Raw genomic sequence first — 10,976 nt, 5'->3', positions numbered from 1 at the left:
GCAGCAGCAGCAGCAGCAGCAGCAGCAGCAGCAGCAGCAGCAGCAGCAGCAGCAGCAGCAGCAGCAGCAGCAGCAGCAGCAGCAACAGCAGCAGCAGACCGTTGGGCAGCGTGAGCGCCGCAGTCCACACGTTGCCTTCTCTCCACTGCAGCGGCGCTGCTCTCTCAACAGCCCAGCAGCCCAGCGAGGCGTCGCTGCCCACAATGAAGACGTCTTCGCCGAACTGCAGCAGCAGCAGCAGCAGCAGCAGCAGCAGCAGGTGCACGCTTGCTGCTGCAGAGCAGCAGCAAGGCTCTCGACATGTATCGAAAAGGGCCACAGTGGAAAATAAATAAATAAATAAATAAATAAATAAATAAATAAATAAATAAATAAATAAATAATAAAAATAAAATATAAGCAAATGCGAATACGCGCAGCAGCGCATGCATTTGCATGCGTTGGGCATGAATAGTAAGGAATGTATATTTTATAAATATAAATAAATATATTGATGAAGACATTTTTAAAATAGTTTTATTTATATTTCTAATTCTGAATTTCATTTTATTTAATTCCCCAGAAATGCAAATTAAAACATTCTGCAGACACTCTGAGGTGTACGTACACCGCAGCACACGCACACACATCTGAGGTGTACGTACACCGCAGCACACGCACACACAGCAACGCAGCCTTCAAATCTGCAGGCACTACTGGGGGCAGCAGCAGCAGCAGCAGCAGCTGCAGCAGCAGCAGCAAGGGCAGCTGAGGCCCTCTGCAGCACATCTGACGTGTTGCTGCTGCTGCTGCTGCTGCTGCTGCTGCTGTTGCTGCTGCTGCTGTGCGTCAGGCAGCCAGGCCCGCGTCTCACCGTCAGCGCGCCCGCTTCCCCGCCACACTGGAGGCAGCAGCAGCAGCAGCAGCAACAGCACCCCATCAGCAGCAGCAGCAAAAGCACCCCAACAGCAGCAGCAGCAGCAGCAGCACCCCATCAGCAGCAGCAGCAGCACCCCATCAGCAGCAGCAGCAGCAGCAGCAGCAGCAGCAGCAGCAGCTGACCCTGGTGGGGAGGTGGAGCTTGAAGAGGAGTTTGGTTTGCGCATTTTGCTTCTCCCTTTCAATAACTTCTTCAAGAGCTCTTTGATAAATTTCCAACTTTCTTTCCATCAGCCGCTGCCGGTACTTCTCCCGCACTCGCAGCCGCTCCTCCTCGCTGGGGGGCCCCCTGCGGGCCCCTTGCTGCTGCTGCTGCTGCTGCTGCTGCTGCTGCTGCTGCTGCTGCTGCAGCTCTGGCTGCTGCTGCTGCTGCTGCGGCCGGTGGTTTATGTTCATCTGGGAGGGGGGGGCCGAGGCGCCGGCTTCTTCGCGGCCGTGCTGCGGGGGCGGAGCGCGCTGCTGCTGCTGCTGCTGCTGCTGCTGCTGCTGCTGCAGGTGCTGCTGCGGCGGGGGCGACGCCCTGCGGCCCTCGCTGTCCTGCTGCTGCAGGTGCCGCGGCGAGTCAGCAGCAGCAGCAGCAGCAGCAGCAGCCTCCGTGCTGCGCTGCCTGTAGAACAAAGCAGGGGCCTCAGCAGCACCCGAAAGGTGGGGGAAGGGGCCCCCCATGCCCACAGCAGCAGCGCCCTCCATGCGTCAGTGCCCCTTTTGCTGCAGCAGCAGAGGAGCTGCTCTTTCGTGCTGCAGCGGGCGTTTCGCCTGTGCTGTTGCTGCTGCTGCTGCTGCTGCTGCTGCTGCTCTTGCTTCAACTGTGCTCGAGCAGCATACACAGAACTAGACACCAGCAGCAAGCCTCAGGATCCTTTCTTTAAGGGTGGGGCGGCCGTGCAGAGGAAAGCAAAGAAGGGCTTGGCGCAGCAACTTGCTGCTGCTGCTGCTGCTGCTGCTGCTGCTGTTGCTGCCCGCTGCTGCCGCTACTCTCAAGCTACTGCCGCTTCGAAGACTCTCCGATGAAACCAGCAGTAGGAATGGGAGTCAATGGCCACGTGTACGGGGCTGAAGAACTCAGTCAGAACTGCTGCTGCTGCTGCTGCTGCTGCTGCTGCTGCTGTTGCTGCCGTTGCTGCTTCGAGGCACTCGGCGACGCAGCAAGAGACAAGAGATTCTCTTAAAATAAAACGAAACTTCCTTCTTTTTGATTCCCGTTGGGGTCGTCGCCCGCGGACTCCCTTTCCCGCGCGTGCTGCTGCTGCAGTTGCCGTTGCTGTTGCTGCTGCTGCTGCTGCTGCTGCTGCGGAAGCTTAGATCATCCGCTGAGATCGCCGCGGATTCCACCAATTGGCCTTATGTTCTTGTTAATAATGTTAAATTGTGTCCTTCAAGACACAAACAAGTCTAAAACAATGTCTCATTTCCTGCTGCTTTCTGGGTTTGCTGCAGCTGCGTGGGGCGCCGACTGCTGCGGTGCCCACGGGGCGGCGGGCAGCAGCAGCTCTCAGCGCAGCCCAGTGGAGTGTCTGTTTGCATATTACAATTAATTTAATTCCTTTAATTTATATTTTAATCAGATTCTTCCTATTTAATGAAGAATCCAGCACTAGTTGGAGCCAGGCAGGGCCCCGGAAGGCGCGCTTTTCGCCTCCTTGCTGCAGCAGCGTGTCTAGCCTCAAGGCCACGGCGTCGAGCCCAGCTCCGCACAGGGCCAAGCTGCAGCAGCAGCTGCAGCAGCAGCAGCTGCTGCTGCTGCTGCTGCCGCTGCAAGGCTCCTCAAGGCTGACTTCCCCGGGGCTGCCTGCTACCCAGGCCCTGCTAGGCGCAGACTTGGGGGGCCCCCCAGGGGCCCCCTGGGGGCCCCCATAGTCTTGCCTTTGGGTATTTGTGCCTTTTTAGGGCCCCCCGAAGCAGACCCGGGGGCCCCCCCACGCACAAGTGCTGCAGCAGCTGGCTTTCTTTGAGGGGCCCCTTGGGAAAACTTCGCCAAAAAAAGGGAATTAGACAAAGACAAATGGTACAAAAATAGAACCCTTTTGTGCACATTTGTCTGGCCAAGAGATGTATACATATATGGCTAGTGCATGCATGCATATCTCGCTGCCCCAAGCACATTTACTTATATGCATAAATGTCCATTTGTGCACATAAATGCATACATAATATATATAGACATATATATATATGTGTAGATATATACATCTATATATATATATATATATATATATATATTGTATATATATATGCATATACATATATATATATATATATGGATATATATATATATACATATATGCTCACACATACATATGTATACATATAGATGCATGTACATATACATAAATATATAAATAATATATATATGTATATATGTATATATATATATATGTATATATATATGTGTAGATATATGTACATATATATATAATTTGCAGCTGGAGTGCTAATAAACAAGCATTTACATTAGACAAAAAGCACACAAAGAGGCGCTCTTTGCCAATAATTAAAAGTCCTTTCTTTAGAGTCTGCTGCAGAGTCTGCTGCACCCAGCAGCAGCTTTTGCTGCACTTGCTGCAGCTGTTTTGCTGCTTCTCAGACGAAGCAGCAAAACTGCTGCAGCAAGTTTCTTTGAGTCTAAAACTTGTCTGAATCCGCTGCAGTCTGCTGCTGCAGCAGCGTGCCGGCAAGCGTGTGCTGCTACTGCTGCTGCTACTGCTGCTGCTGCTGCTGCTGCAGATTAAAGAGGGGTGCCTGCTGCTGCTGCTGCTGCTGCAAATTTAGGAGGACGCAGCTGCTGCTGGCGCGCTAGCCGTGCTGTGTGCTGCAGCAAGGGCTAAAAGTGAAGCCTCAAATGGTCTTTAGAAAAAAGCAAAAAGGCAGCAGCAACAAACTCCAAAAAAAAGCCTCAAGTGGCTTTTAAAAGAAATAAAAAAGGCAGCAGCAAGAAGCAAAACTGTTAATTCTTAAGGGAGAGTTTGGCCGGCGCCAGCTGCGCATTTGTGGCCCCAGCAGCCTCCGCTGCTGCTCTGTGGATAGCCTCCTGCTGCTGCTGCTGTTGCTGCTGCTTCTGCTGCTGCTGCTGCTGCTGCTGCTGCTGGCGTCGCTGGGGCCCCCGCGGAGGCCCACAGAGAACACCTCTCATCTGCTGCAGCCCGTCCCACAAGGACAGGCAGCAGCAGCAGCAGCAGCAGCAGCAGCAGCAGCAGCTTTGGGCTACAGTGTCACGGTGGCCTCGGCCGCTTTGGAAAATGATACTTCTCTAAAAGATACATGCTCATATAAAGCCCTACTTATTCTATTTATATTCATATTTATATTTGTTTATATTTATATTTCTACTTATATTTATATTTATATTTATATTTATATTTATATTTATATTTATATTTATATTTATATTTATATTTATATTTATATTCATATTCATATTTCCAAATATCTATTTTTCATATTTACAGATGAGTGGCAGCACATGCATGCAATGCAACGCACTATGAAGTGGCCACAAATATGCCGAAGACACAAAAGCTACGTACACACATATCTATAATATAAATATATTAGAATTTATATATTATATATATATATATATACAAATATATATATATATATTTATATATATATATCTATCTATAATATAAACATATCGGAATATATATATACATATTTATATACAAAATCTACGTATACATCTAAGTAGTATAAATATATTTGTACAGTTTCATATATTTGCATTATATTACATATATGCGCTATTCTATATATATATATATGATGAAATGAATATATATATATATATATTTATATATGGATTTAAATATAAAATATACATTTAAATATAAATATATACATACCTTAGTTGTCCAATAAGGTATGCTGCATGCATGCAAGTTAGACAAAAGAAGTAGGTCGCTGTGCCCCCGTGGGCAGCAGGCAGCAGCAGCAGCAGCAGCAGCAGCAGCAGCAAGTGGAATGGCCAAGAGATGTGCTGCTGATTTGCTGCTTCATGGGAGGATGTGCCTTCTAGCTTCTTCAGTCTGCTGCAGCAGCAGCGAGCCTTGTCGCTTGCTGCAGCAGCAGCAGCAAGGGGCCGATCCTCCCCCTGCTTGCTGCTGCAGCAGCAAGAGCTTGCCGCCGCTTGCTGCTGCTTGCTGCTGCTGCTGCAGCAAGCCGCAGAGCCACTGGGGGCCTTGACAGCTGCGCATAGGCAGTCTGCTGCTGCTGCCTTGTGGCCAACAGCACGTATAAACCCCCACTATTTCTTCTGGAAGCTAATATTTGCTGCTACTCGCGGGAAGACAGTGAGAAACTGTGCTGCTGCTGTTGCTGCTGCTGCTGCTGCTGCTGCTGCTGCTGTGGCTACTGCCAGCAGTGAGGTCTCGTCACAATTCAAGTACGGCAGGCAAGCTTTACAAATCTGTGGGGTTCTTCCGGCGGCAGTGCTGCTCCTTGCTGCAGCGCAGCAGCAGCTGCAGCAGGAACGACAAAAGTGCGGCTGCGAAGGCAGCCCTAGCTGCAGCAGCTGCTAGCTGCAGCAGCTGCAGCAGCTGCAGCACGAACGACAAAGCTACGCGACCAGCAGCAGCTCTACCTGCAGCAGTTGCAGCACGAACGACAAAAGTGCGGCTGCAAGAGCAGCCCTAGCTGCAGCAGCTGCAGCAGCTGCAGCAGCTGCAGCAGCTGCAGCACGAACGACAAAGCTGGGGCAGCAGAAGCAGCTGCAGTCACAGCAGCTGCAACAAAACCACAAAGCTGGGGCTGCAGCGGCAGCTCGTGCTGCAGCAGCTGCAGCAGCAACCGCAAAGCTGCGGCTGCAGCAGCAGCTGTTCAGTTTCTTTGGATTGACAACAACAATTCAAAAACGCCTCAAATTTCGGGTGTCTAGACAGCTCGTGGCGCACAGCCACTTGCGCAAAGTCGCACTGGCCAATTTGCATGCAGCCCCAAACCTAGTAAATCGGGGGGCCCCCAACCTGGGGGCCCCCCCACCAGGGGGCCCCCCTAACCTGGGGGCCCCCCTTACCTAGGGGCCCCCTAGGGGCCCCTGCAAGGGCACCTGGAGGTGAACGGCGCTTCACACCCGTTTGTGGCCGCTTGTACGTACAGCGCAGCAGCAGCAGCAGCTGCTGCTGCTGCTGCTGTTGCTGCTGCAGCAGCACGCGCAGCACTCACACCAGTAGCCCTACCGCATCCACCGCAGCAGCCGCTGCAGCTGCCCACTTCAGCAGCTGCTGCTGCACCAGTTGCTGCAGCGGCTGCTGCGTCGACGAAGCAGCTGCTGCTGCACCCACCCCAGCAGCTGCTGCTGCCTTGCTTCCGGTGAATGCAGCTGCGGCGCAGCAGCTGCTGCACTTGCCAAATGTAAAGAGTCGGTGACGCAGCAGCAGCAGCAACTGCTGCTTAGGCGCAGCAGCAGCTGCTGCATTCGGTCTCCCTCGCAGTCAACAAACGCTTGCTTTAGTTCTGCCCCTGCGATGCTCTCCTGCTGCTGCTGCTGCTGCTGCTGCTGCAGGGGCAAATCGCACGAAGGCCGCTACTACTACTACTACTACTACTGCTGCTGCTGCTGCTGCTGCTGCTGCTGCTGCTCCAAACAGAAAGAACAATTCATACTTGAAGCGGGCCGCAACAAGTGGCAGCTGCAGCCCCTGAAATCCCTGCAAGAGAAGCGGAAGGGGCCCCACAACCCACGGCATAGTGCTGCTGCTGCTGCAGCTGCTGCCGCACTTGCTGCTGCAGCTGCTGCTCCTGTTGGTGCAGCTCCTGCTGCTGCTGCAGCGCGTGGTCTTGCTGTGTGTGCTGCTGCAGCTCCTGCTGCTGCAACCCAGAGAGCTTCCTCTGTATCTTCCGCGGCTGCCTCTGCTGCTGCTGCCGCCGGATCTCTCCCCTTTCATGCTGCTGCGGGTCCCGCTGCTGCTGCTGCTGCTGCAGCTCTTGCGGCTGCTGCAGCTGCTGGCCCGTTTGGCCGCACACATCAGCGCCGTAGCCTTCGGCTGGTGTGTGAAGGGCCCTAGGGGGGCCCCCCGCGGGGGCCCCTGCTGAAAGCCCTGCAGGGGCCCCTTGGGGGGCCCCTTGGGGGGCCCCTGTGGGGGCCCCTTGGGGGGCCCCCAAGGGCCTCCAAACAAAAGGTACCATTCCATTTTGGGGCTGCAAAGAGAAGCAGCTGGGGGCTGGGAGTTTAAGAATACTTGCTGCTTTGGCTTCTAACTGGAGGGGCCCCCTGGGGCCCCCCGAGGGTTCCGTGTGGCTGCTGCACCAGAGAGTCAGCAGCTGCTGCAGCTGCTGCTGCTGCTGCAGCGGGTCCCACTGAGATGCAGGCAGCAGCTGCAGCTGCTGCAGCTGCTGCTGCAGCAGCAAACACCGAGAGTCCTCATGCCCCACAGGCCAGGGGGCCCACTGGCCTTCCCCCATAGCGCTGAAAGTCTTTCCTCTTTCTCTTTTAAAAACTAACAACTTATCTAAAGGCACAGTGCCCATTGAGATGCTGTTCTTGCTGCTGCTGCTGCTGCTGCTGCTGTTGCTGCTGCTGCTGCTGGCAGCGCAGCAGCTGCTGCCCCTCTCTGCTGCAGCGCCGTCGCTCCAGAGCAGCGGCAAGTACACAGATTCGAGTTCCCGCAGCGAGAGGTCCATTTCTTGCTGCTGCAGCAGCACAGCAGCCTGCTGCAGCTGCTGCAGCTGCTGCAGCTGCTGCAGCTGCTGCGCCCGCTTCTGCATGTCGCCACTCAGGCCAGCTTGAGGAGCAGCAGCAGCAGAAGCAGCAGCAGCAGCAGCAGCACGATAAGACGCTGAAAGCTGACGCCCCACCTCCAGCTGCTGCTGGCCCCTGCGGTGCAAGGGAGACTCTGCTTGACCCAACGACCGCTGCTGCTGCTGCTGCTGCTGCTGCTGCTGCTGCTGCGGCGGAGCTATTCCGTTGGGGTGTCGCGTTTGCTGCAGCGGGAGCACCAGCTGTTGCTGCAGCTGGTGCTGCTGCAGCGGTGGAAGTTGCTGCTGCCGCTGCTGCACTGCAAGACTCTGTGGCCTCTGTTGCGGCGGTAACATATGCTGCTGCTCCCGCTGCTGCTGCATGTTCTGCTGCTGCTGCTGCACCGAAAGCGACTGCTGGAACTGCTGTTGAGGCAAGTCCAGCTGCTGCTGGTGAAGCTGCTGCTGCTGCTGCTGCTGCGGCTGAGTCTGGGCCGCGTGCTGCAGCAGCGGCTGGGCACCGTTTAGAGAGGGAGGCATATCATGCAGCAGCTGCTGCCGTGGCTGCTGCAGATGCTGCTGCTGCTGCTGCTGTTGCTGCTGCAACAGCAGCCGCTGCTGCTGCTGCTGCTGCTGCAGGCCAGTTTGCTGCTGCACCTGCTGGGGCAGCAGCAAAGATTCCCCAGCAGCTGAGGACTTCCACCTGGGGGCTGGGGACTTCCATGCCGCTTTGCGCTTTCGATCTGTGGGGGCCCCCGTTGTGCCGGGGCCCCTGGGGCCCCCGGGGGCCCCCCGGGCCCCACAGCTCCCGGGGGCCCTCGAGGCCCCAGGGGCCCCCGGGGCCCCAGGGGCCCCCGGGGCGCCAGGGGCCCCCGGGGCCCCAGGGGCCCCCGGGGCCCCTGAAGCCCCCGGGGCCCCTGGGGCCCCCGGGGCCCCCGGGTCACCGGGGGCCCCCCTATCTACTACTGAATGGGCAGGTGCCCCCACATGGCTGGGGGGCCCCTGTGCAGGGGGCTCTGCAGCAGCAGCAACCAGCAGCCCTTGCATGCTGCCAGCAGCAGACCGGCTGGGGGCCTGCTGCTGCTGCTGCTGCTGCTGCTGCTGCTGCTGCCGAGGAAAGTGGCTAAGGTGGGGCGGGTGCTGCTGGTGCTGCTGCAGCAGGTGGTGGGGCGGCGCCAACAGAGGGATGGTCTGCATCTGCTGCTGCATCTGCTGCTGCATCTGCTGCTGCACCTGCTGCTGCACCTGCTGCTGCACCTGCTGCGGCAGCTGCTGCTGCTGCGGCGGCTGCATGTAGCCGTGCTGCTGCAGCGGGACGTGCGGGACTGTTTGGTGCTGCTGAACAGCGGGCAGTGCTAGCGGCTGCTGCGGCATGATTTGCTGCTGCTGCTGCTGCTGCATGCGCGGCTGCGGATGCACGTGGCGCTGCTGCTGCACGTGCTGCAGCTGCGGCAGCACGAACTGCTGGTGGCGTTGCTGCTGCTGCAGCATCACGGGCTGCGGCTGCTGCTGCTGCTGGGTCATCCGGCCCGCAGGCTCGAGGATCGGCTGCTGCGGCTGCTGCTGCAGCAGCTGAGCCGGGGGGGCCCCCAGGGGCCCCCCAGCCTCGCCCAGGGCACCTGAGGGGCCCTCGGGGGGCCCCAGGGCCCCCACAGTGTGGGAGTGGTACTGAAAACAGGGTACTGCCCCTCTTCTGTCTTCTATGGGGGCTGGCAGCGGCAGCCACTGCTGCTGCTGCAGGTCTTGGGAGAGGCAAGCCATTGCTGGGCCTGTTGCGTCTGCTGCTGCCCTTGGGGTTGCTGCAGAAGCTGCAGCAGCTGCGGCCGCAGCAACGGCTGCTGCAGCGGCGCTTGTTGCTGCTGCTGAAGGCTCCTATCGACGCCTGCAGCAGCCGTGCTGCTGCTGCTGCTGCTGCCTGGGGGGCCCCCGAAGCCTAAGAGCCCCTTTAAGCCTCTTCCTGTCGCTTGCGCGCCATGGCAGTCAGGGGGGATGTAAAAAAGCTGCTGCTGCTGCTGCTCTGCTGCGGCAGCAGCAGCAGCAGAGCAGCGGCGGCAACGGCCGTGTCTGTCGAATCGCGCGGTGGAAGAGCCCCTGCAGCGACGCAGGAGGGTTTAGGGTTTAGGGTTTAGGGTTTGAGCAGCGAGTGAGGCCAAGTGAACAGCCATTTGACCCGGAGAGAGAGGCTAAGAGACAACCAGTGGCCAGACAGAGGAGTGGTCAGCGAGGTGCTGCTGGGCACCTTGAAGCTGCAGCAGCAGCAGCAACAGCAGCAGCAGCAGCTCGTTCTCAAACATGACAAACAAAACCACAAGTTCTAAATGTTAAACGCTGATAACAACTCCCCGCGAGATCATCCAGCAAGCCCAGGACCCTGCCGCTGTGAGAGTGGCCCGCACGGGAGACCCGCAGCAGCAGCAGCAGCAGCAGCAGAAAAGCTCAGTGGCTCATCTTCTACACTGAATGATAATATTGTGTGTATCTGTGGGCTTATTCTTTGCAGTGTAGCTGTGACGAGTAGCCACGAAGGCCGCGCCCGACTGCCGCAGCAGCAGCAGCAGCAGCAGCAGCTGCAGCAGCTGAGTAGTCTTCGTCTTGTCCTTCTCTGGCCTTCTCACCCGCAGATGAAAGCATTTTCCTGTGGGCTTGAGAAGCTGACCCTAGATGCAACAGGGTAGGCCGAGCCACGGCAGCGACTGCGGCGGCAGCAGCAGCAACAGCTGCAGCAGCAGCAGCAGCAGCAGCAGCAGCGGCGGCAGCAGGGCCAGCATGAAGTGAAGCAGCCTTTTATAGACTTCAAGGGCCTCTCAGGATCCACAGCCGGCGTCCAGGCCTCAGCCGGATCCGCCGCAAACGCCACCGCCAGCAGCAGCAGCGCAGCAGCAGCAGCAGCAGCAGCAGCAGCAGCAGCAGCAGCAGCGAAAATGATGCTGCGGTACCTCTTCAAGAAGCAGCCAGGGGGGGGCCCCGCCCCCCTCATTCACAACCCCGTGCGCTGGTGGATTTTGCTGCTGATTTGTCTCCACATGTTTCTCTTCACTGTTGCTGCTGCTGCTTTTGCCTTTCCCTCCATGTGGGACTTGTACTGCGTCCAGCTCCTCAACAACTCCACCTACTGCGCCGTCTGTGCAGGTGCAAACCCTAAACCCTAAACCCTAAACCCTAAACCCCAAACCCTGGGTTCTAGCCCGTCATTCGAGCCTCGTTCTAGCCCCCTTTGCAGCCCCGATAATAAGCTCCCTCTCCCTGACACCCATATACTCTGCTGCTGCTGTGCTGCTGCTGCTGCGCTGCTGCTGTGCTGCTGCTGCTGCGCTGCTGCTGCATTGCTTTCCACCGCTGCCGCATCGCTGCTTCACCGCCGCTGCTTCCCCCCGCCCCCCTCCCCC

The 10,976-nt window shown here is 56.9% G+C and overlaps 4 protein-coding genes across 4 annotated transcripts; 1 reads left to right on the top strand and 3 right to left on the bottom strand.

Moving 5' to 3' along the window:
- Positions 1–571: 571 nt before the first annotated feature.
- ENH_00004590 (hypothetical protein, conserved) lies at positions 572–1,608 on the bottom strand (the record flags this gene model as incomplete). The annotated part of the gene is made up of 2 exons (XM_013578420.1): positions 572–592; positions 1,042–1,608. The coding sequence occupies 2 exons, from the start codon at positions 1,606–1,608 to the stop codon at positions 572–574; spliced, it is 588 nt and encodes a 195-aa protein (XP_013433874.1).
- A 4,519-nt stretch (positions 1,609–6,127) lies between these two features.
- ENH_00004580 (hypothetical protein) lies at positions 6,128–6,331 on the bottom strand (the record flags this gene model as incomplete). The annotated part of the gene is made up of 1 exon (XM_013578419.1): positions 6,128–6,331. A coding segment is annotated over one exon (204 nt), but the record flags the coding sequence as incomplete, so codon positions are not given.
- A 182-nt stretch (positions 6,332–6,513) lies between these two features.
- Positions 6,514–9,351, bottom strand: ENH_00004570 (hypothetical protein, conserved; the record flags this gene model as incomplete). Its single annotated transcript, XM_013578418.1, has 1 exon — positions 6,514–9,351. The coding sequence occupies one exon, from the start codon at positions 9,349–9,351 to the stop codon at positions 6,514–6,516; it is 2,838 nt and encodes a 945-aa protein (XP_013433872.1).
- Positions 9,352–10,511: 1,160 nt separating this feature from the next.
- ENH_00004560 (hypothetical protein) lies at positions 10,512–10,739 on the top strand (the record flags this gene model as incomplete). The annotated part of the gene is made up of 1 exon (XM_013578417.1): positions 10,512–10,739. One exon carries the CDS (start codon positions 10,512–10,514, stop codon positions 10,737–10,739), a length of 228 nt encoding a protein of 75 aa, XP_013433871.1.
- Positions 10,740–10,976: the final 237 nt, after the last annotated feature.

Source organism: Eimeria necatrix, genomic scaffold, assembly GCF_000499385.1.
Source record: "Eimeria necatrix Houghton genomic scaffold, Enh_scaff1131, whole genome shotgun sequence".
NCBI classification, from domain to species: domain Eukaryota; phylum Apicomplexa; class Conoidasida; order Eucoccidiorida; family Eimeriidae; genus Eimeria; species Eimeria necatrix.
Note: the sequence above shows the minus strand (reverse complement) of the source record. Positions and strands in the feature narration are given on the sequence as shown.